At 43.1% G+C, this 24909-nt stretch overlaps 1 protein-coding gene across 1 annotated transcript; it reads right to left on the bottom strand.

Annotated features, from left to right (window-relative positions):
* Positions 1-10342: 10342 nt before the first annotated feature.
* On the bottom strand, positions 10343-12364 carry LOC110731297. Its single transcript, XM_021911146.1, has 2 exons — positions 11205-12364; positions 10343-10873 (listed from the first exon to the last, which is right to left on the bottom strand). Exons 1-2 carry the CDS (start codon positions 12238-12240, stop codon positions 10707-10709), a joined length of 1203 nt encoding a protein of 400 aa, XP_021766838.1. The 5' UTR covers positions 12241-12364; the 3' UTR covers positions 10343-10706.
* Positions 12365-24909: the final 12545 nt, after the last annotated feature.

Genomic DNA, 24909 nt, shown 5'->3' with positions numbered 1-24909 from the left:
ATTTTTCTATGTTTAATTAGTTGAAATAATTTGAAATTTTTGTTTTGTGTCCTATTTAGTTATTATGTCTTTGATTTTTTATAATCTTTATTAATTTTATGTTTATAAACATGACGATATGTTGGAAGTGTTGGTATTTTGTATCTGTAGGTAGTTATTTATTTTTCTAAAAAACTTTTGTATGTTTATATATTTTTAAATTTTTTGTAGAATTCACTGGGTCGTCATGGTGCGGGGAAGAATGTAGAGATTCTTAGTAGAAGCTATTCAGTGGAGAGGTCGGGGCATAGACATGTTAGATCCCGTGGTATTTCGGCCTCGGCTCGTAAAGAACGGATCCACCGTCGGGATGAGGATGACGATGACGATGATGATGCTGAGGAGGGTGACCAGGAGGAGGAGCAGGAGGAGGGCGCATATGAGGATGAGGATGTGGACGATGGGAGTGGACCGTATGATGATTACGGTCCATTCAGTCAGAGGGTTGATGACATGTACGAGACACATATGGTGGAGGTGCGTAAGGGTAGGGGTGGTAGGTTTGTTAGTAGATCTGGCACATCATCTGCGTCCACTGTATCTGGGGCAAGCAGGAAACGGTCGAGGGCCGTTAATGATTCTTGGGTTGTTAGGAGTGAGGTGCCCGGTGGGCCTGTTGACGGGAGTGTGATTCCTAGCTTTCTAGGACACATAGCTGCCCGTATTTGGGAGGACCAGGAGAGGCCTTCAGTTACGGGGTTGTTGAAATGTCATACCCGGGAAAAGACTTGTAGCTTTTTGCGTACATGGGCTGAGGCTTGGCCGACGGAGAGCGAGATGTTCGAGCGACTGGAGGGCACTGGGGTGAATCACGTTCCTGCCACCATGCACGATAAGATTGACAGTACGCTGATCACGGCTTTCGTTGAGCGATGGCAGCCGGATACAAACTCTTTCCACCTTCAGTTCGGTGAGATGACGATCATGTTACATGACGTCGAGGCCATTCTGGGGATTCGTGTTGAGGGTAAACGACTTTGTGCTGTGGCTGATGCGGATCAGGCAGATTTGCTGGCAGAGTTGTTGGCGGTGGACAGGGCTGCACTGTACACCGAGGCGACCTCGAGTTGAAATAATTTGAAATTTTTATTTTGTGTCCTATGACGATGTCCGACCACGAGCACGACCACGACCAAGACCACAGATATACTCAAACGCACTCCTGTTCCGCCGTTGCCGACCTCGAGGACGGTCAACTCCTTCGGATTCCTCAAAATCTAAGGTAGACGTGTGGAACATGTCATGAAGTACATGAGTAGCGTCACGAATAATAGAAGGATGGCTGGAGGACACTCGGTCGTACATCGAACGAAACTGCTCCAACTCCTCCTGTTCACGGTCGGCCGTTTGAGTATCTGCATGCTCACCAATAACGAGCGTCCGCCAGAATGAATGAACCTGATCAACATGTAACGACGCCCTTTCTTCTGTAATAACGCGGTGAATGGTGCATGCGCAAGGTAATCCATGAGTTACTGAAATAGCACACCCGCACCGAGCATACACTTCGTCAGCCAAGTCCCTCATCCTGTTCAGCTCAGTGAGAATCAACCCCAAGCAGTAGTGCGACACACGACCATGGAGAATCTTAAATATGAAATGGCTATACATCGTACCATGTCGTCGTCTGGAGTCCTCTAGAGAGTTCCTAATGTCGTTCTTCTGAGTTTCAATTGACTTGTTAAGTCTATCGAACAGTGTATCCAAAGCAGCGGTCGATGAATCAATCCAGTCCTTGGTAGCTCTATGAGCGCTCTCAACTCTACATGTTATAGTGTTCCCGAAATGAAGTACCTGGTTTGTCCAATATTTGACAAACTTTTCCCTGTGAGGGACCCATTGCTGCATCACATAGTCCACCAGTGCCGGACACCACTGGTACGAATCCCTGAAGTTAGCTAATTCTCGCTCGTACGCTTCCTCTGTGGTAGCCTGTAGGATCTTCCGCCACTTACCATTCACCAATCTCTCTGCCATTTCCAAATTCTTGTTGAAAAGGTTGTAGGCTTTCACTTTCACGCAGTTGTTGATGTTCCATGTGCACAATAAGTGCTTCGGTTCTGGAAACAGCTCTGCTATAGGGGCAAATAGACCTCCTGCACAGTCGCTGACGATGGCTGCTGGATGAACATTAGGCCCGATGTAGTTTCTCAGCTTCTCCAAGACTCAATAATAACTTGGAGCCGTCTCATCCTTGATGATTGGATGACCAATCAGAAAGTTCTGGTTCGTTGGAGTCATCCCCATGATCTCAACCAGTGGGAACTTGTACTTGTTTGTCTTGTACGTTGAGTCGATCAAAATCACAAATGGCCAAGACTTGATCATATCAGCACAATCAGGATGCACAAGGAAAAGATGAGTCACCTCCGCTGTATCTTCATCAGAATCAAACCAGAACAGGTAACCACGTGATTGTGCCTGGTGTAGCAGCTGCTGTATAGGGTTCCTTCCCTCTGACCGTTCAAACCTGAGTTGCTGTCTGACGTTGTAGATGTGTCTTCGGTTTGGATGGTCTTCTGGAAATTTTTCTAACACAGATGCTAATATTTTAGCAGGCTTGACTTGAGCATCACTCATTTCTTTCACAACTAGTTTCGCAGCAGGACTTAAGCCGCTCAGCTGTCGATGACCCTCTTCATATACTATCATCTCATGGTTGTGATACCCCCATTTAGAGTAACCAATCACTTCCCAACCGTCACGAATCCGTAGTTGTCGGACCTTTACTCTGAACTCACACCCACAACCTTTCCGCTTTGTATTAAACCGAGTGGCTGTACGAAAATCTCTTTCTTCTCTTTTGCGATAACGGTCACATCTCAAAATGCGATCCATTCTACCATCCTGTTGAGATTTATGAGTTACTACTACCAAGAAAAATCCAGCTGCAATTGCAACCTGTTTTGCCCAATCAATCGCTTGTTGAGCTTCTTCGAATGGACCATCATGTCCAAATATCCCACTGTAATCATTTCCGTCTCCACCATAATCCTGCATCAATTATATATTATAATAACTACATTTAACGCATAATACATTTAATTTCTATATTTACACAAAATTAACACAAAAAAAAACATAGTTATGTATAATATTATTCATACACATACACATACAAATTTTAAACACAATCATTTATAAAAGTCACATAAACAATTAAATATTTTGGTATACATTAACACAAATCTACTCACTACATACATAAACACATTAAATAATTAAACATAATTTAAAAAAAAACACCGTTTTGAATTTTCAATTTGAAATAAATTAAAAACAAAAAAAAAAAAAAAACCATTTCCAATTTTTTTTAATACAATTTCGAATTGTCAAACTTAATTTAAAAAAAAAAACCTTTCTCAACAATCAAACTTAATTTTTAAAAAAACCCAATTCGAATTTTCAAACTAAATTTAAAAAAATATCATTTCGAATTTTCAAACTTAATTTAAAAAAAACCTATTTCGAATTTTCAAAATTAATTTTAAAAAAAGCCATTTCGAATTTTTTAAAAAAATCATTTTCGATTTATTTTTTTTTTAAAAAAAAAAAAATAGGCACAACAACAAAATCAAAAAAGGAAAAAAAAAAGAAAAAAAAAAATATATAGGTGGCGTCTGCTAGGGCCGCCACTGCCACTGGACTGGCGCCTGGCAGGGCCGCCTCAGCCAGTGGAGTGGCGCCTGGCCAGGACACCAGTCTGGTGGTCTGGGCTGGACGCCGGTGTGGTGGTTCTGGCGTCTGGCTTGGACGTCCATGCTACGGTTAGGGCGTCCATCCTAGGCGTCGGAGCCACCCCTACGGTAAACCGTGAATTTTAACGGTGACTTACCTCGTTTTCCGTCGACGACGACGTACCTCCGGCGTCCCCCGCATCTTCGGCCTGCCCTCCGGTCTCCCCCGGCGAGCCAGTACGGCTCCACATTTTTTAAATCGAGATTTGTTCAATTTTAGAAAATGGGCATAATTGTCACACCAAGTCATATTTGTGGGCTTTATATGGTAATTTGCGGGCGATGTTTAGCGATTCACATTGCCAAACATGGTAAGGAAAAATAAAGAGCAAAGTTCATTTCACATATAAGTCTTTCTTTTTCTTCTTAACACTAGCTTCACACTTTCATAGTAATAACAAGCTTTTGGAGAGCCTCCCTGATAAGCACCAGTAGAGATGACCAATACAAGCTCACTTTTACGGCTAAGCACCAACATGAGTTAAAATTAGTGTTAATTCCCGCTAAATCACTCTAGAAACCATAACATGTGAATTGGTCATCGAACACACCTCAGGCTTGAAACAAAAAAGCTTTTCGAGTCATCCTCTTCAACTGTGAATCTGTATTATCAATTATGCAGGTTTTGCTTTAGCTCAGAGCCTCAGAAAAAGAAATCATAACACAATCAAGAGATCATGAGCCTTTACGAGTGTGATGAAAATCAGAACAGGTGCAGCACCAAATCCCATCTTTAAGAGTGAGGCAAACAGGCAGTCCACCTTTGTAAAATAATATTCAAGTTGGTGCGCTTAGCCTATTAAAAATGAGTCCACAATCAAACTCACCTCTGTTGCCAAGCTTATGACAAAAATTGCAGATAGGAACAATATTAGTGTTGAGCTGGCATTGGTGAGTCGGCCCCCATTGATCTTCATGATCAATATAGCAAACAAATCAATATGGCATAAATGTAAATACTGTGAACAGGAAATGTCCACATATCCACTTACGTGAATGTGGGCAATTACTCAGCTGCTGACTCATCTAACTTCCGTTATCAATGAGGCTTCACCGTCAAGTTGCAATAGTGAATGAGTTGTCTTGTTCAGAGCCATATATAATGTTCTTCTTTTATGAGTAAATTCAAAAATCCATACTTCTCATCCAACTTTTATGATGTTCATCTTTTATGGGAAGTGAATTCGCAACGACGGTTGAGTGTGATTGATTTTGGTATATTATCAATTGGAATGTTGGGTAAGTCAAATACAAACTATTAAATTCAATTTTTTTTTAGCATCATTGCATTGTGTTTTTTGTTTTTCATCGCATATATGGAGTATAATTTTATTTGTTTATTACTGATTATTGAAATGTATGGATTGTTGAAGTAGATGTTGGTGTGAAGTATTCGAATGAGTATATAATCAAGTGTTACAATACTCGTTCGATTAGTTGGACATTGATAGCATTTGTTTGTGTTTGTGTATGTGTTAGAATTGTAAGTCCTCTAAACTAGCCATGGAGAACTGTAATGATTCGCCCGTAGTTGGTGGGTGCATTGGTAGTGTTTTACAAGATAAGGGGAGCGGTGTTAGGTGCAGTGAGGAGCCTTGTCTGGAAGATGATGCAAATCGGATTTGTGAAATCGGAGATGAAGTTCTACCTTATGTAGAGGGGGATTTCCCTCCATCTACCTGTTCTGTATCACCAAGGCCAAATGATGTAACCCATAACTACATTTCATACTCAGTTACCCAATATCAAATTATCAATTATTCTAATCTGGGATTAATGATAACAACAACCGAATTTTTCGTTTTTTAATGGTCTAATTATTTTTTTAAATGAAATGCAATACCAATGACTAATGCCTAATTGGGAAATCTGTCAATTAATTACGTATCATTACAAAGTGATATAATATATAGATGGTATTAAAACATATTATACTGAAGTTAAAACTAATTAGAACAAAGTAAATATCAATACATATTTTTTTTGAACATTCAATACATTAATTGTGAAAAATTATAAATAGTCAGTGTTTATAAGGGGTAGTTGCATGACATACATAAATGAAAAAAAAATAAAACAAAAAACATTCAAATGGGTGCATTTATGACACATGTACAAGCAAGTGAATTAACGGCAAAATTGTGCCGTAACGACCAATGTCACCATCATTCACACGTCAAATGCATAAGTGGCAAAGAGGATGAGTCACACCATGGGATATTACCATATTGTCCCCGGTTTAATGATGGAAAAGTCTATTTTACCCCCTTGATTGACAAACTTTTGAAAAAGGTTGCAAACCTTAAAAACAAGCTTACTATAATTTTCAACTATACATCACTAAAATGATCTAAATCAAGACAGCAAGCTAATGTAAGGACATAAATAAGCTGCAGAAAAAGAAGCTTCATAGATTGGAAACACATCTGGCATTTCTTCACCCTCCAAAAGATTAATGAATAGGTTGCCCCCAGAAAGCAATATACCGAATTATCAACCTCCTCTTTCATCTTAGGTTCAGCATTTTGGGCAAGAGTAGCTACTTGGCCTACTTCCAACAGCTAGGTCAAGGGATAAAAAAAAAACTAACTCAACCGAAAGGACTGCATCTTTATTTAAATTTCAGATACTAAAGGCACATATCTAATAGAGAGATCTTTCTGCATAAGCAACCCAATCCAAAGTTTTCATTCTTATCTTTGCAATTATAAATTTTAAGATCACTAAATTCATTTGGGCAATTCTACATGGTGGCCTCAAGGGTCCATGTTTTCTATATGGAAAACACACTTTTTTTCAAGTCTCTAAAGTGGCACCAAAGTTTTGAAAAATTAACCATAGTGTCCATTTTTAAGTTTATGGCTAACCTTTTTAGTTGATTAATCATAGTGATTTATAAATAAATAAATAATAATAAAAAAAACAGCAAACCACCTACCAAAATGCCGAACCCCACTGCCACCACCACCTCGCCAGCCGGAGCCCTAATCCCACAGCCTTGTTGCCGGCAACTCCCTTTCCCTTCCCCGGCCAGCCACTCCCTTACCTTTTCCCCTCCCCCGATTTGACCCCCTCCCTTACCTGAATTGTAGAAGGAACTCCCAAAACCCCCAACCCAAACCCAAACCCCAAATCTTAACGAATTGGGGGTAGTGTAGGCTATGGGGTTTCGGGTTTGGGTTAAGGGTTTTAGTTTTGGGGCCGCTGGCTAGCGGTGGAGGAAGGGGATGTCGAATTGGGGGAGGGGCTTGAATTGGAGGAGGGGCTCACGGTTGTGTGGTTGGCTAGGGAAGGGAAATGGAGTGGTTGGGGTTGGGCTGATCAGCCGGTTGGCGAGAGGGGCGGCTGGGCCGTGCGGTTAGAGTTCCGGTGAGGTGGTGGTGATTGGGTTGATAATTGGGTTTTATTTTTTATTTTTTTTATAAATTTTATTGTTTATAAAATAATTTTTTAATAAAAAAATCAAAGGTTAACCATTTTTATTGTAAAGGTTAGCCAAAAACCTAAAGAAAAGACACTGGTTAATTTTCCAAAACTTGGATGCCACATAAGAGACTTATAAAAAAGTATGTCTTCTATATAGAAAACATGAACTCTTGAGACCACCATGTAGAATTATCTGATTTATTTTCAACAATAAATAAGTTTCAGAAATGCGACAGTGACTTTGTTTATATAACACTTCATATACAACTCGAAATGGCTGGACTCAAATTCAGTATTTCAAAATTCAAACTATTAATAGTGAAGTTCATGAATTATCCTTTTAAAGAGAAAAATTGACTCACAAAAAATTTACTTTTTCAAAATTGCAAATCTGCAAAAGACCGAAAGTTAGTCACCTTTTCTAAAAGCTAATCATTACTCCTAATCCATATGATGTTGTTAGTCTTGAGAATTGTCCAGAGTAACAAAACAAAATTTTCAATAAACTTTACAAATGGATTTTACTAAAATCTCTTACTTTAAAAAATAAAATGTCCATGACTTTTTAAGACACTTATATCCACTGCTCAGTAGTAGTAATGACCAAGTATTATAAACAAAGGATTTGAGAAGATATTATACTGGAATGTAACTATTGAGTGTTCTTGATTCTATTGAATAATCAAACTAATTGCATGACCAAATGGTAAAAAGTAAAAACATGAACATATTCTTATTCTGAGCAGCTTTTCCCCTATTGGTGATGGTTGTGAAACAAGTCAAAAATTATTAATGACATGACAAATTGTTAATACTCCGTAAATTGATTTTAAGTCTTCTAGATCCTAGATAATATAATGTATAGAAAATACAAGTATATAACAAGGGTGGTCACAAGACTCACAACATCATTTAGTAAGAGAAGAGGCAAGCACTGCAGCTTACCATGTTTTCGCAGTTTTGAATATAAATAGGCATCTACAAGAAAGCGACTCTGTACCTTTAAAATAATGGTAAGAAATAATATTTGAGACAAGAAAGATAAAAAACCAAATTAAAGCTACACATTATTTAACAATTTATCATACATTTCATATCTAGTATAGAGTAACACAATAACTGCGCTACTGCTGCCAGAAACTCAAAGATGATACACACAACACTAAAATCAGAGATGATCGCAACATCATTATGTATAAGAACAATAATTTTGTACAAGAACAGGCCATACTGAAGCTTGCAATGTTTTCAATTTTCACAAAACTACTTAACTATTTCAGCTACTTGACAGAGTTTCAATGTCAACAGGAAGTCAAAGACTTAGAGGTGCTGCCACTAGAAAAGGAACAGAATCAGTATAAGCCTTACCTGTTGATAAATATTACTGTCACTCTTTCTTATAATGTAACATCAGAGCGCTGCAATTAGTTCATTTCCAGCAGGAACGCATGGTAAATATATCAAAATTAAATATCATCTAACACCTTGCACTCTTATCTAGAAGCAACAGAATCCGATGTCATCTTTGGAATTCCTGCAACAGTGAGAGACCCTACTGTACAACCTGTCAGCTGAGTGTAAACTTCATGAACTTCCTCAAATGGAAGAACAAACTTTTTCAAAAACAAAGACTCATTCAAGATGGCAGCACTTGGATGAGAGTAATTCAAAACACCTTTCTCCTTCAAAACCTGTAAGACCAGAACCTCTTCTCAATGCTACAAATAACCTCTTCTCAATGCTACAAGTGAATAAACAAATATTGTATACCAGAAAGTCGGGCTTAAAACTTAGCTGGTCCAAAAGCTTAAGAAAATTTCTTATTACGCAAGTAGGCTGAATAGTTTATAAAAGCCATAGAGTCCTCTAGCATTTCATACACAAATATTTTACGTGCTAAGAATGAGGAGTCGACCTCTCCTCAACATTACTTATCATTTACCTCACTATAAGAACCAAAGGGAACCATGTCCACATCATCACGAATTCACGAGTCGACCTGTGACTACTGTTGTGAGAGGTTACGGCCTGTTAGGGCCATTCTCCTTACCAACAAAAATAAAAATAAAAGTTCACCGACTCCCCTCACAACAAACATCAAGGCTATTGATATCAAAGTCGATAGTCTAGCGTTTTACAACTTGGCTCCATAAATTTATAAAATAAGAAGAAAAAATATTTAAGAGAATAAAAAAAAAAGGTCCCATTGAGAGTTTTATCTCTGTTTTCACATACAATTAGATGATTAGCCCCAAGGACATAACAAATAGCAGAGAGCTGGAAATTAACTTCCTTTTCATTATCCTCAACCTCAACTTTGGCTAAATTATCTAATCCTGTGTTTGCGTTATCATAAATTTTATGCAAGTTAACATCTACATTCATATTACCACATCAAATTTCAAATCAGAAAAAACAGGGAAATTAGAGTTGTTACCCCTCTTGTGATCCATCTTTTCACCTCATCAATGAACTGATTCCACCATCTTTATCTGGGAAAGCCATTCATGCAGCACATTCCACCAATTAGACAGCAAGCCAGTCAAAATCATATGGCATAGCTCCCTCACAGTCACAAGAGAACCAATTTGCACAATAGTCACTTGGGAATAATACCAATCACAAGAACTATACTGCAATCAAAAGGATTATATAGTATCTATATGGTACTGACATGGATCTTAAGCCTTCAAAAGCCTAAATGTAAAGACTGAGCTACTGCTACCACTTTACCAGAAACCCTAAGATATGTAGCAAACAAAACAAAGTTTGTCACGTCATTATGTAATGTAAAGAAGACACCATGTTTTGCGTTGCTCAAAACTAATTAAGTAATTTTGTTACGTCACAGAGTTTCAATATTAACAGGAAGTCAAAGACTCAAAGGTGCTGGCACTGGAAAAAGAACAGAAGCAGTATAGGTTTCACAAGTTAATAAATGCCACTGCCAGCAACTTCAAGATTTGCTAAGCCAATACTTTTAAATTGCATCTAAATCACACAAAAGCTAGAAGTAACATTATAGCACTGCAACTAGTGCCTAAATTTTCCCTAAAAGTTATAATACTAGTATGGTATAGAAAACAGTGAATAAGAGATATATGTACCTCATATCAATAATAAATCAACACCAACTTCCATCAAGAATCACAGTCCACAAACCATAATAATTATCTGTTGTTTATACTTAGAACCCGTTGCTTGGAGTTCCTAAGTCCAAACCTTACAGAAAAAATCTCTAATCAAGCTTTTAATTTAAAGCAATAAAGCATACATTACACTTAACTTCTACTCATTGCAAAACAACAAAAAATGGCATTGCAATGAAACCAATGGTTTACAGCCTTTCCTAGTTCATTTCCAACAGATATGAAGGCTACTCAGGACAAGGAAACGATATTGCGAGAAGATTGAAAGTTATTCTGATGAAAATGACAAGGTTATCATTGCCTGATGCCATATGCACTCACTAACATACAGCAGCACTAGAATTTGATGACACCTTTAAGATTGGCTTTTAAATGTTACCACATTAAGCGTCCCTACTGTAGAGCTTGTCAGCTGAGCATAAACTTCATTGACTTCCTCAAATAGAAGAACAAGCCTTTTCAAGAACACAGACTCATTCAAGATGGCAGCACTTGGAAGAGAGTAATTCATTTGTATAAGACCTTTCTGTAGTCTGAAGATTCTGAAGTCAATACTCTTTCGTATAAGTAAGAGTTGTAACATCAGAGCACTGCAATCAGTTCATTTCCAGCAAGAATGCGTGGTAAATATATCAAAATTAAATATCACCTAATACCTTGCACTCTTATCTAGAAGCAATGGGATTCGATGTCATCTTTGGAAATCCTCTTCCAGTGAGTGACCCTACTGTAGAACCTGTCATCAGAGCGTAAACTTCATGCACTTCCTCAAACGGAAGAACAAGCCTTTTCACGAAGGCAGACTCATTCAATTTAACAGCACTTGGAAGAGAGTAATTCATTTGTATAAGACCTTTTTCCTTCAAAACCTGTAAGACTCTATGCCTAGGCAATAACCTCTTCTCAATGCTACAAGTGAATAAACAAATATTGGATACCATAAAGTCAGGCTTAAAACCCAGCTGGTTCATCAAAAAATCCAATCTTGCCTTGATCTTTGCCTCAGCCGCTGTCAAGCACATAGGATTTCGTCTGATCAATTTATTAACATCAGATTGAGTCCATCCAAAGCTCTTAAATATTTCGCACTTATCCTCAATTCTCTTATCACTTAAGCCACTTATCAATTGGAGGCCATAGTTGAACATTGAAGAGTCTCGAGAAATCCCAATTTTTTCAACCCGAGTCAAGTTATCTTGAAACAAATCAGTCCTCAATAAATAAGGTTTAGGCTGACGACAAATCTCTTTCCGGATTTTGTCAATAGGAATGCTGCAATAATTTTGCAACAATTCAATATTGGGAATCAAAGACTTAGCAGAGATTCCAAAATAGATTCCATTGCATCGCTTGAGAATAGTACTTAAATTATCATCACTACCCAGAACAGTCCTAAAAGCATGAATTGCAGGACCAAACTGTGTGTTTAAAATTGATGGGTTTATAACAATGGTTTGAACTAGATTAGACCCAGAAATACCAAAGTCATTAAGAAGCTTAATTCTGGGATTTAGGGTTTTCTCAACCCTAGCAACTAAAATCCGTGGAAATCGACAAACAATTTTCCTAATATCAGATTGTTGAAACCCAAGTTGTTTAAAGAATTGTATTACAGAATCAGCGTTTTCAACAGTATCAAATTCACTCACCCTCGTCGCCCCTACAGCTTGCCGCTCCACTGCGAGCTTAGCGGAAGTAGAGTGAGATTGTTGGGGAGAAAAGCCCAGAGAACTGACCAATAAAGTGGGCAAAGTAGAAGAGAGAGAAGGGTTACCTTCCTTGGTTGATGTTGAGTACAACAATGGAAGCCGCCAGAAACCAGGCAGGTAGGAGTACAACCCTTGGACGCCATTGTTGATGCTTCTGCAACTGCACCCAATTTTTATCATTTTACGAGTATTTTGTGGGAATTTGCTTTGAAATACAAAAGTTGGGTTCGAAACTGAGAATAATATAATCTTATACCCTTTTTCATTCTCCTTATTATACACTTTATTCTATTTATTAGATGTGTGATGCATTGATAGTGATACTAATATAGCCATATAAACACCTTGTGGGATGGGATAGATGACTTGATAGTGACACAGAGCTAGCCATGTAAACACCTTGTGGGATGAGATATAATTACCACAATCAAAAACTTTATTTTGGCATCATAGATGGCTTTCAAAGACCTTGTGCTTTCGTATGCAAGTAATGATCCTCCGTTACATGTTCAAGTTATTGTGTTGTGAGTGAAATGTGGGATAATAAACTAGGGTGGAAGCTTAACTCGTTTGCGGATCCATGCCTGCGAATATTCTAAGGGAGAGTGTTGCTCACCAAGTGAATAATGAGAAGGAGATCATTGAGGTATTTTGGAATGGCTCCTTATCTGATATTTTCACAATTAGGTCAGTCATTGCGACAATTCAAAGTGAGGATGGGGCATCTCTTGAAATTGCTCGAGAATGAAATGATTTGTGGATTGTGGAGGATGCTTGTTCCACAAAGAATAAGATTCTTCTTTTGCTGGCGATTAAAGACTAATGAAAATAGTTATGTTTGCTCTCTTACCAATTGTTTCGGGGTTTTCTGATGTCCTGCGGGAGAGTTACAATTCCGAGACTGGAACCGGACGCCTGTACCTGCAAAATAACGGAGACTCCTGTGAGCTCCGCCTCCAACGGTCAAGTTAGTACCTGATTAAGGAGTAATTAATGCGGAAATTAAAGTAATAAGGTCTCTCTAGGTGAGAGTGTTTAATGTAGGTAATCTGCTTTGTTAGCGAGATCAGCCGGTTATTAGTGTGTTCCGTAATGTTTTTCGCGTGTCCCCTTAATGAGGATTAAGGGAGGTATTTATAACCTTGGGAAACGTGTCCATCCTAGGTTTAGGTAAACCTAGGGCTGATTGGGCTTCCCTCGGAAGTTGGGCCTGGGTGGCCGGGTTCTCCATTAGGCATGGAGTATGCCACATGTCGTGACATAACAGGTCCAAGGTGGACGAATAAGCGCGTGCCACGTGGCAAGTCCTGACAGTTCCAACTAGGAGACACTTGGCAGGACCTGATTGGTCCACTTGGCGCATTCCGATTGGTGGGAGCAAAATCCCCTAATCATTTGCCCCTCACAGGTGGCACGTGACTGGTCACGTGTTACCTGTGACAGGTGTCGCACAGTAACGGGCGACGACCTGCTACAGGTGTTAGTCGGCGAAAGGACGAGAGATTTTCCCGCCCAAATTTTGAATTCTGGAAGTGACCCTTCGCCTTCTCACTTCGCCTATATAAGGGAGAGTTGCCTTGAGTCATTTTCACACTTTGAGAACTATTTGAGAACATTCGGACCCCTGAACTTGCTCTGACATTTTGGACTTTTTCTGCCTACCGCCTGTTCTGACAAGCCGACTACACAGGATTTTCAGAACTTCATCAACCGTCACTCGTTCAGGTAACTCAGTTCTCTTACTCTTAATTTTCTTTTTATTTTCTGAAATGGCACCACGGAAGCACACGACACGACCTAGGTTAGTGATCAGCCGGTCACCGGGGACGGCTGAATCTAGGACTAGGAGTGCCGCCTGCCCTTTTCCGGACCCATCTTTGCCCTTTATACAAAGTCCGACTGTATCTGTGTCTATGCAGAGCAGGATGGCCAGAACGAAAAAGACAGCTAGGATCTCAAATTCAGACGGCTCCTCCCACAGGGTGCCGATTAGTGAAACATCTGACCAGGCGCCAGATGTTGAAGTGAGACAAGGCGGCCTGGATGCCGGCAATTCTGTGGGGGGAGTCATAGTGACCCCTTCCAATTTAACAGTTAACAAATCTGCTCCTTTTCAAAGAGAGGAGGCGGGCCCCTCCGGGAGAGGGGAGGAGTCGTCCTCTTCAGACTCGTCCGAGGACGATTCCTCGTCAAGCTCTTCTGGCCATGCTTCTTTGGGTACAGAAGAGAAAAACAGCCGCCTGCAAGAGGCGAGACTTTCTCACACAGTTGAGAAGGGGGACAATTGGGCGGAACCATCCGCCTCTTACCGAGAGCTAAATACCCCCTACTACTGCACGGTACCTCGGGGCCGAATCACAGCCATGCAAGAGAAAGTGGAGAGCTTTATTGCCAACCACACCATGGGCCCTGATTTTCTAGTGTTTGTGCCGGATCCAGAAGACACAGTCGTCTGGCCGGCTGGTTCTAGTTACGAAAGCTCCTGCTTTGGCTGCTACGAGGCGGCCATCAAGGCAGGGCTTCGCTTCCCATTACATCCGGCTGTTCAGCGGATTTTGGATGGGTATGAGTTGGGGTTATGGCAGTTAGCCCCAAACTCCTGGGTCAACGTACTCGGCTATGTGGCCGGGTGCGAACTGCACGGGGTGGAGCCGAGCTTCGAGGCTTTCGCCCACATGAACTATCTCAGCCGGACCCCTAAGTCAGGCGGTACCGGCTGGTATCAATTGACAAGCCACAGGGGCTACCTCATGACGAGAGGTAAAGCAAACAAGTGGAAGGACTGGCGGAGCACCTTCCTCATCATTGAGAGTTCTGACATTGAGCAGAACAAGCGCTTCAATAGGTGGAACAGGAATCCGCCCCTTCTTGCACGCGGCCGTAGCATGCCGCCTGTTCCCCCCAAGGCTAAGAAAGAGATCCTTGACAAAGGACTCTTTAAAGTAGAGTCGAGGGTCGACTCTACTTCAGGGGTACGAGAGCAAGTACCCCTGCACTGCGTCCCGAGCTTCAAGTGGCTCTATGACGAGTACTTTTTGGCCGCCTGTGGCCTCAGCAGTCGGTGCTCAAGAGGTAGTCGGCCTGTCGAATACTCTGTTGTTTCATACATTTGTTGTTTATCTTTTATTAACTTTGCCGTTTGTTTTTGCAGCTGACGCCATGAGCAAAATCACCGCCTCCAAGACTGCGGCGGCCATGTTGCGGGCCTCTATTATGCAACAAGCTTCAACCGACTCCCCCAAGAAGGGGGCACCCTTGGTGAGCTCCGAACCTTTCACCCTCTTTTTGGAGTGTTTATGCATATACTGACTTTTTTCTTCTGTTTTAGACGGGTGCTCCAAGAGCTTCATCTTCCCAACAGCCGGACCCCAAGGCCCGGAAGACGACTGTTGGGAGCTCTCCTGGTTCTGCCAGGAAACAGGTGGCGGCTGAGAAACAGCCAACCACTTCTTCTAAAGCTCCAACTGGGCCGCCTAGAGGTATGAAGTTGTCCTTGTAAATTTTAGACTTGCTCCTTTTTTACCAAGTCTAATCCGTTTGTTTATGCTTGATGCAGCCGGCCCCCAGGGGCCTGACTTGGTAGAAATGGCCAAGTCTATGATCAGGGCAGTTCCTCCGGCTGAAAGGGAGGCGGTCAGGGGTGTCGGCACCCTTGACCTTGACGGGATTGCAGGGGTCCTTGTTGAGGTATACTTAGCATATTTTTGAGTATTTGAATTTTCTGGACGCCTGTTTTCTTTTTTGTTTGGAAACTGACGCCCTTTTTTTTTTTGTTTTTTACTTAGGCCCTGCTCCGAGTTAACGGCCTTCGCAAGCCGCTTGATCGGAAAAACAAAGAGGTAAAGGCTGCAAAAGCTATGGCCGCCTCTGACTGTGATAAGGCAATGTTTCAAATTGCCCAAAATGAAGTACTGACCATTGATATTCTTTATTATCAGGCGCAGGCTACCGCCGCTGTTCGGGCTCAGTTAGAGGCGGCCCAGAAGAAGAATGACGAGCTGGAGGCGACCATCACAAATCTCAAGGCCGAGCTGAAACCTCTTCACCTGAAAATGTACTCTTACGAAGCCACGGAGAAATCCTTGGCCAGCGTAAAGGAACGCCTGGTGACCCGGGAGAAGAGTCTTACCCAAGAGCTCTCGGAAAAGGCCGAGCAAGAGAAGAAAGAGCTGGTCCGGGAGATGATGGAAGACTCCGCTCAAATCCAGCGCATGACCTGGGGCCGCCTCTTCCCCAGTGCCGACTTTGCCTCTTGGGAAAGAACGTACCGCCAGTGTTCGGATACATATAATCAAGAGATCCTGGCGGCTGCTGAAGAAGAGGCGTTGGGGAAAGCGTTGGAGGAGGAGGAGCCGGTAGTGGCGCTTGTGCCGCTTGGGGGTAAGGCATCAAAAAAGGATGCAGCTGAAGCCGAGTCCAGCAAGAAGAGTGCTGACCAGGCGGCAGCTGCTAATACTGAACTGCCCCCTTCTTAAGCTTTATGTATTCTTTCCACGGCTTGCGTGCCGTTTGCTTTGTATTTACCCGGATAGGGGGCCGGGGCTTTGAATATTTTGCTGGTCTTCAATGACCGACTTATTTTTAATGAATTTTTGTTTTGCTTCAAATTTGTCTAAGTATACCATATCTAATATCCAATTGTTTACTAGACCGACTGTTTTACATGGCCGAACGTTGCAGACAGGTACAGATAGTTAGTACGCCGCCTATGCCCCTGGACGACTGGTTGTCTGTTTCCAGGATAGACGATCAGTCGGCCATTTATCCAATCGGTATTCGAACTATTTTGTCTGGATCCTTTTTAGGCAGGCGGGCCTGTCTTTTTGTAATTTTAACCAAGTAGGAAAGTGGTCTGACCAAGTAAATAAAGTATTACCTAGTCGTCAAGGAATTGGGTAGTAGAGAAAATAAGCGGCGGGCACCGGTTGTTTCCCTTTATTGCCAATGTTGTTGGCTTTTAACTCATAATTTTTTAACCTAGCAAGAGTAGTGATTGAGGGCCTCTGCTTGTTAAAACAGGCGGACGACTCATACCTTTTAGGCTCCATACTAAGTTTGAGTGACTATTAAGTTAACATAGGAGTTACTTAGTATTCGTCACAATCTAGATTGAGTAGTAGAGGTACCAGGCGGCGGAGGACGGCTGATCCCCTTGATTTGCCAATGTTTGTTGGCTATTAACTCAATAGGTTACCTAGTAGGAATAGGGGTTTGAGTGCCCCTGTTTGTTAAAAACAGGCGGACGACTCAAACCTTTCAGGTTCCATACCAAATTTGAGAGAGTGACTTATGAGATAACGTTGGAGTTACTCAGTCGCCGTCACTTTTGTTTGAGAAGTAGAGGTACCAGGCGGCGAAGGCCGGCTAGACCCCTTGATTCGCCAATGTTTGTTGGCTATTAACTCAATAGGTACCCCCTGTATTTATCCCAAGTAATACAGGCGGTCATCTGACTCAGATGTCAACTGCTACCACTGGTTTGGTTAGTGATAGAGTTATCCTTGTCTCAAAACGGCTACGTGGTTGCCCTTGGGGACAGTCGTATAGGTGCCGTGTAATTAGTTTATAGAACAATGTTCCACCCAAAAGGGAGCTGCTCTCTGCGACGAATTTCATCCGAATGGATGCCGTCGGACGCCTGCTATGATGTTGGGACAAGTCGTATTAGTTTTGTAGATTTGATCAGTTGGCTTGGCGCCTGGTCTGATCATTCGGCCTGTGGCCTTGGTAAGTTCTTGGTGAACGTAGGTGCTAAGTAAAAGGAGGGTAGCCGCCTGTTAGGCGCAGGGTCGGCCAGGCCCTAATCTTTTTAGGCAAGTATTGTGAGTAAAATACTCAATGGAGAGTAGCCGACTGTAAAGGTACAGACGACATGCCCCTCTGAAGATAGAGTGAAAAACTCAATGGAGAGTAGCCGACTGTTTGTTAGTAAGCGTGCCCCTCTTAGTACAAATTGAATAGCAAGTGCACTTTTATTAAGTAGCTCTTGACTATTTACATCATTCAAAAGAAATATTTCTTAAGATTATCTATATTCCAAGTTCGAGGCAACGGTTGTCCGTCTGGTGTCTCCAGACGGTAGGTACCGTTCCTGACTTCCTCATAGATTCGGTAGGGTCCTTCCCAGTTGGGAGTTAGTTTGCCAGACTCATTAGCCCTACCAACTGCTTCCATTTTTCTAAGTACAAAGTCCCCTACTTTGAGTGGACGCCTGTGTACTTTTTTGTTGTATGATCTAGTCATTCTCAGGCGATAGATCTCATGGCGCAAGACAGCATTGCCCCTCTTTTCTGGAAGTGAGTCTAATGTCAGGCGCATGGCTTCCCAGTTTGCCTCTTCGTCATATAGCATCACTCAAAGAGTCGGCTCGTAGTGTTCTATTGGAAGAACAGCTTCCGCACCGTAAGTTAGGAGGAATGGAGTTTCTCCAGTCGCCCCTTTTTCAGTCGTCCTAATGGCCCAGAGAACATGTGGTAGTTCATCCGCCCATAGGCCGCCTGCTCGTTCAATCTTTTTCTTGAGACCGTCTGAGATGATTTTATTAAAGGCTTCTACCTGGCCGTTTGCTTGTGGACGGCCGACAGATGCAAAGTAGTTTGCAATTCCTTGATCACCCAACCAACTTTTGAGAACATGCGTCTCAAATTGGGGACCATTATCAAAAACCATAGACATGGGAACCCCGAACCGAGTGATGACGTTTTTCCAAATGAATGAAATTACATCTTTCGTCTTGATTCCCTTTACAGCCTCCGCCTCTACCCATTTAGTGAAGTAGTCGACGGCAACAAGTATGTACCTCCTTCCGCCTGTAGCAGGCGTATATGGACCCAGAATGTCCATGCCCCACTTAGCAAACGGTAGTGGGCTGTGAATGGTAGTGAGATCAGTAGCCGGACGGTGAATTAGTTTGCCAAACCTTTGGCACTTGTCACATTTTTTCACCATCTCCATTGCATCTGCTTCCAAAGTAGGCCAAAAGTAGCCCTGCCGCCTTGCCCTTTGAGCAAGCATCCTACCACCTATATGAGAAGCACAGTAACCAGAGTGAAGATCATCTAGTATCTCTCGTCCCTTTTCTGGAGTAACACACTTTAAGAAGGGTTAAAGGTACCCCCTCTTGTGAAGTTCTCCCTTTATCATTTCAAAACAGGTGGCTCGTTTTTCAGTGCTGCCGCCTGTTGAGGATCATCCGGCAGTGTACCGTTTGTCAGATATGCCCTGATTGAATCCATCCAGGTTGAGCTTCTGTCTAGGATTCCAATAGGGTTTTCCTCGATGCTTCTCTTCTCCATTACTTCCCAAAAAACAGTTCGAGGAGTATCAGAGGAGGCGGATGATGCTAATTTTGACAGTGCATCCGCCTGGTTGTTTTCTGATCTCGGCACTTGGATCAGATGGAAATCCTCAAGGGAGCCGACTGCTTGTCGGACCGCCTGTAAATACTTGATCATGGCCGGATGGGTTGCTTCGTATTCGCCATTGTACTGACTCACTATCAATTGTGAATCGGAACAGGCGTCTATTTTTCTTGCCCCTGCCGCCTTGCACATGCGGATCCCGGCTAGTAAAGCTTCATATTCTGCCTCATTGTTTGAAGCCTGAAAACTGAAGCGTAGAGCATACTCGAACCTGTCGCCCTCTGGCGACTGACATATGACGCCTACTCCACAACCATTTGAAGTAGAGCTTCCGTCCACATATACCTTCCATACTTGGTCTGGAACTTGAGAGTCAGGAGGACGAGTCATCTCTACAATAAAGTCAGCAAAGGCTTGCCCCTTCACTGCTTTTCTAGGCTCGAAAGTAACTTCGAGGCTCTGTATTTCTATGGCCCATTTGATCATTCGGCCTGACGACTCCATGATGGTCAGCGGCCGCTTGATAGGTTGGTCTGTATACACGACGACTGTATGTGCCAAAAAGTAGGGCTTCAATTTTTTAACAGCCATGAAGAGTGCAAGACCAAATTTCTCCACTAGGGGATACCTCAACTCGGCTTTTTTCAGTACGTGACTGACAAAGTAGACCGGGAGCTGACAGCCGTCCCTTTCAGCAAGGAGAACAGCGCTTAACGCATGATTAGAGACGGCCAGGTACATGTAGAGAACCTCTTTGGGCAAAGGGCTGACTAGCCTCGGCAAGGAATGCAAGTGAACTTTTAATTTCTGGAAGGCGGCCTCAGCATCCAGCCCCCATTCAAACCTTGCCTTTTTCTTAATTGCCTGGAAAAAGTATAGGCATTTGTCGCCTGATCGGCTTAGAAATCTTCCCAAGGCCGCCAGACAACCTGTTAACTTCTGAACCTCTCGGATGGTACGAGGCGACTGCATGTCAATGACCGCCTGCACCTTCTCAGGGTTCGCTTCTATTCCTCTCTGATTGATAAGGAATCCGAGAAATTTCCCAGACTCAACTCCAAATACACATTTCTTGGGATTGAGCATGACATGGTGCCGCCTGAGTGTGGCGAAAGTTTCTCGGAGGTCCGACATATGATCTTTCTGAAGTTTAGTCTTGACAATCATATCATCAATATATGCCTCGACGTTTCTCCCAATCTGATCAAAGAACACAGTGTTTATCATTCGTTGGAAGGTAGCCGGGGCATTCTTAAGACCAAACGGCATGACCGTGTAACAGTATAACCCCTGATCAGTGACGAAGGCCGTCTTCTCCTGATCTTTCTTCCATAAGGGAATTTGATGGAAACCAGAATAGGCGTCCATGAAACTCATCAAGGCATGGTCGGCTGTTGAGTCGACCAGGTTATCAATTTTAGGCAGAGGGTAACTGTCTTTGGGGCACGCCTTGTTTAAGTCTGTGTAGTCTACACACATTCGCCAGGTGCCATTCGGCTTTTTAACAAGCACCACATTTGCAACCCAGTCTGGGAAGTAACATTGCCGAATGAACCCTGCATCAAGTAATTTTTTAACCTCGGCGGCTGCCGCCTGACTTCTTTCTTTGCCATGGTTCCGCTTCTTTTGCCGTACCGACTTCTTTTTCGGATCCACGGCGAGTTTATGTACCGCCAGATCAGGACTAATGCCTGGCATTTCATGGACTTCAAATGCAAAGATGTCCTTGTATTCTTTCAATAGGTTGTGAAAGTCGTCACCAAGGTTTCTCAGAGCAGTCGTCCCAACTTTGACTGTTCGGTCAGGACGTGAGTCGTCTAAGATCAGGTCCGCATGCTCACCAGCCGGCTGAGGGCGGAACTCATCCGGCCGCTCCTCTGCCAATGATTGCTATTTTCTTGCTTTTCTTGCGGACTCTGTCTGGGACGCCTTTCTCTTTTTGCCGCCTGCTTCTTGAACAGGCGCACTCTCCTTGACAATGTCAAGGTCTGTTTTTTCACCACTTGACCCAGTGGCCATAACAGTGGGCTTGACATCCGAGAGATAGCACTCTTGGGCCATCCTCTGATCTCCCCTTAGGGAGCCGACTGTTCCAATATCCCTCTCAAACTTGAGCAACATAAGAGACGGGATTATAACAGCCTTGGAATTATTCAGGGTTGGTCGACCCAGAATCATGTTGTAGGCCGAGAGTTCCTCTACTACTAGGAACCGGACTACCATGTGTCGTCCTTCCCCTTTTTTGCCCAGGCGAATGGGTAAATCTACTCGTCCCAGTGGGTGGACGACTCCTCCTCCAAACCCTACTAAAGGGTGGGAGGCCGGATGTATGCAGTCAGTCTGATATTTCAGTTTCGACAAACATTTGCTGCTGATGAGATCTGAGGAGCTCTCGGTATCTATGAGGATTCGGCCAACTCTCTGGTTGGCCACTTTACATTCAATAACGAGAGGGTCGTCATGCGGCCCCCTTACCCCTCCTAGATCCCCTTCAGTGATGACAATCTCAGGAAATGTAAATTTGGACGGCCGTTCTTGGTGAACGGAATTTACATCTAACCGCCTTATATTATCTTTGTTGCCCCTAATAGTGGGGCCGCCTCCTGAGAAGCCGCCTGCAATGGTGTAGACGACTGCATCATCTGTATCGGAGCTGTCGGCCTGTTGATTCTTTTTGGCCGACAGCTTTTTTGAGGAAGTGTTCCCCGTAGATTTCTTGACATAAGTGTCAAGATCACCTTGCTCAGCCAGGCGGTCTAGGTACCGCATAAGACTGATGCAGTCATTGGTGTGATGACCAACGTCATCATGATAAGCACAGATTTTATCTTGGTTCCGGTTGTTTGCAGAACCCTTCATGGGCACCGGCTTCTCAATTGAGATCCGTCCCTTGATTTCTTTTAGGATAAACTGGTTATCCTTGTTAAACGCATACTTTGGGGAGTATGGTTTGAATTCTTTTTTCTTTTTCTAGGCCGGCTGTTTAGAGGAATCAGCCGCCCAGACCTCTTTTCTTTTCTCATCTTTGTTTGACGACTGTTTCTGTCGTCCTTCTCTTTTGTCGAACCTTTTCCCGTCCGACTGTTTTATCGTACAAAGATCAGTCGCCTGTATATAGGCTTCTGCTTCAATCAAGGCCTCTTGAAGAGTCGCCACCCTTTTTCGAACCAAATCAAATTTGAAGGTAGACCCGTCTTTGAGACCTCTAAAAAAGTCGGTATAAGCTACCTCATCCGGTAACCCTTGAATCTGTATTCTCATCAGGTTAAACCGCCTGATGTAAGAACGAAGCCCCTCCTTCTCGCCCTGCTGAATTGTTCCCAAATCAAGGGTCGTTTTCTTCGCAGGGATGTTCATGGCGAAGTTGGAGGCAAATAAGTAAGCAAGCGTCCTGAAGCTATTAACACAACCAGTCGGCAGGTTGCCGAACCATCGCTGTGCGATTCCTTTGAGAGTCGCTGGGAAACACTTGCACCAGGTGGGATCATCCAACCCTTGAAGGTACATCAGGTTGGTGAATGCCATCAGATGGTCTTCTGGGTTAGTAGTGCCGTCATAGGCGCCTACTAGTACATTTTTCACTTTGGCCGGCTGAGCGGCTTCAGTAATTTCCTTGGAGAAGGCCGACGGCTGTTCACCAAGTCTAAGCAACCGTAGCTGCCAGTCCATAGGTTGGACGTTTTTTGCTGTAGGTCCACCAAATGGAGGTGGCTGCATAAAATATTGTTGTTGCGGCACAAATGGTAAGTTTGGTACCGCCTGGGCACTATGAAAGCCGGACTGACGGGAGGTGCCGCCTGACTGACTCTCATGGTACGACTGAGTATGCCTCATCGAGGCATTTCGCAAACTGTCTTGAAAGTTTGAAGTAGAAGCCGACTCTGACAATCGGTCACTCTTCTTCTGCTCTAGCAGTAGCCGAGCATCTGTGAATGTTTGCTTCGACCCGTCCGCCTGAATATGACGAACCGGTTTCCTATTTCCTGTAGGATAACGGAATTTTGTGAAATCAAGGGCAGGTGGCTCCCGCTTCCTAGATTTAGGATGAGGAGTCGCCTCTCGCCCTTGAACTGGTTTCCTCTTCAGTGAAGTGGAGGGTTTCTTGGCCGACTGCTCCTTGACTGGAGCAGTCGACTTCTTGTTGATCAACTCTTGAATCTCTCCCTTGAAGTCCCTCATGAAGATCATGAGTTCGTTCCTTGTGATGGGAGCAGACCCATCAGTCGGCTGTTGCCGAACAGGCGGTGCGCCTGCTGGCTCGCTTCCTGTTTGAAGATGCTCCCGTTCTCTCCTTTCGGTATGACGGGTACGTCGGGCCCTTAGGGTCCCGTCTGAAGCTGTATGAGTTTCAACTTCAAATTCACTTTCGGTGTCATGGTCCGACTGAACTTGAGGGTCGTCTAGGGGACGCCTCTCTTTAGGAGTTGGTACAGACTTGGATGCCATCTCTGAAGTACTCTCCCCACAGACGGCGCCAAATGTTTCGGGGTTTTCTGATGTCCTGCGGGAGAGTTACAATTCCGAGACTGGAACCGGACGCATGTACCTGCAAAATAACGGAGACTCCTGTGAGCTCCGCCTCCAACGGTCAAGTTAGTACCTGATTAAGGAGTAATTAATGCGGAAATTAAAGTAATAAGGTCTCTCTAGGTGAGAGTGTTTAATGTAGGTAATCTGCTTTGTTAGCGAGATCAGCCGGTTATTAGTGTGTTCCGTAATGTTTTTCGCGTGTCCCCTTAATGAGGATTAAGGGAGGTATTTATAACCTTGGGAAACGTGTCCATCCTAGGTTTAGGTAAACCTAGGGCTGATTGGGCTTCCCTCGGAAGCTGGGCCTGGGTGGCCGGGTTCTCCATTAGGCATGGAGTATGCCACATGTCGTGACATAACAGGTCCAAGGTGGACGAATAAGCGCGTGCCACGTGGCAAGTCCTGACAGTTCCAACTAGGAGACACTTGGCAGGACCTGATTGGTCCACTTGGCGCATTCCGATTGGTGGGAGCAAAATCCCCTAATCACCAATGATCCAAGATGCCTAATCTGTGAAAAGGCTGAGGAAAATGTCGAGCATGTATGTACTAAGAGTGTGTCCAATTGTATGCATTGTGGAAAAAGCTGGGTTTAGCTGCTAGTCGACTCGTGAACCTTATATCGTTTATAGCCTGGATTCTTTTGAATAGTAATGAGCTATAGCCCACGTTGGGGGATGAATGGGCTCGAGTGTATGTTGTTCTCAACTTTGAGATGGCGAAATGAGGGTTGCTTCAATACAAATTCAAAAATGTCGATTGATCAAGTGAGCTTCATTTTTGCTCGTGTAGAAACTATTATTAAAAAAAGTAACATCCAACTTCTTCAACATCTTAGTGTGTAAAATAACTTTATCGAACCGTAAAACTGATCAAATTGTCTTTTATTGCATAAAACTAAAAATGGCTTTGGGTCGTGTCGTGGCTTGGCCCACGAGCTTTAAATTATGATTGTTTA

This window comes from Chenopodium quinoa, unplaced genomic scaffold, assembly GCF_001683475.1.
Source record: "Chenopodium quinoa cultivar QQ74 unplaced genomic scaffold, ASM168347v1, whole genome shotgun sequence".
NCBI classification, from domain to species: Eukaryota; Viridiplantae; Streptophyta; class Magnoliopsida; order Caryophyllales; family Amaranthaceae; genus Chenopodium; species Chenopodium quinoa.
The sequence above is the reverse complement of the archived record's forward strand: the minus strand, read 5'-3'. Positions and strand labels throughout refer to the sequence as shown.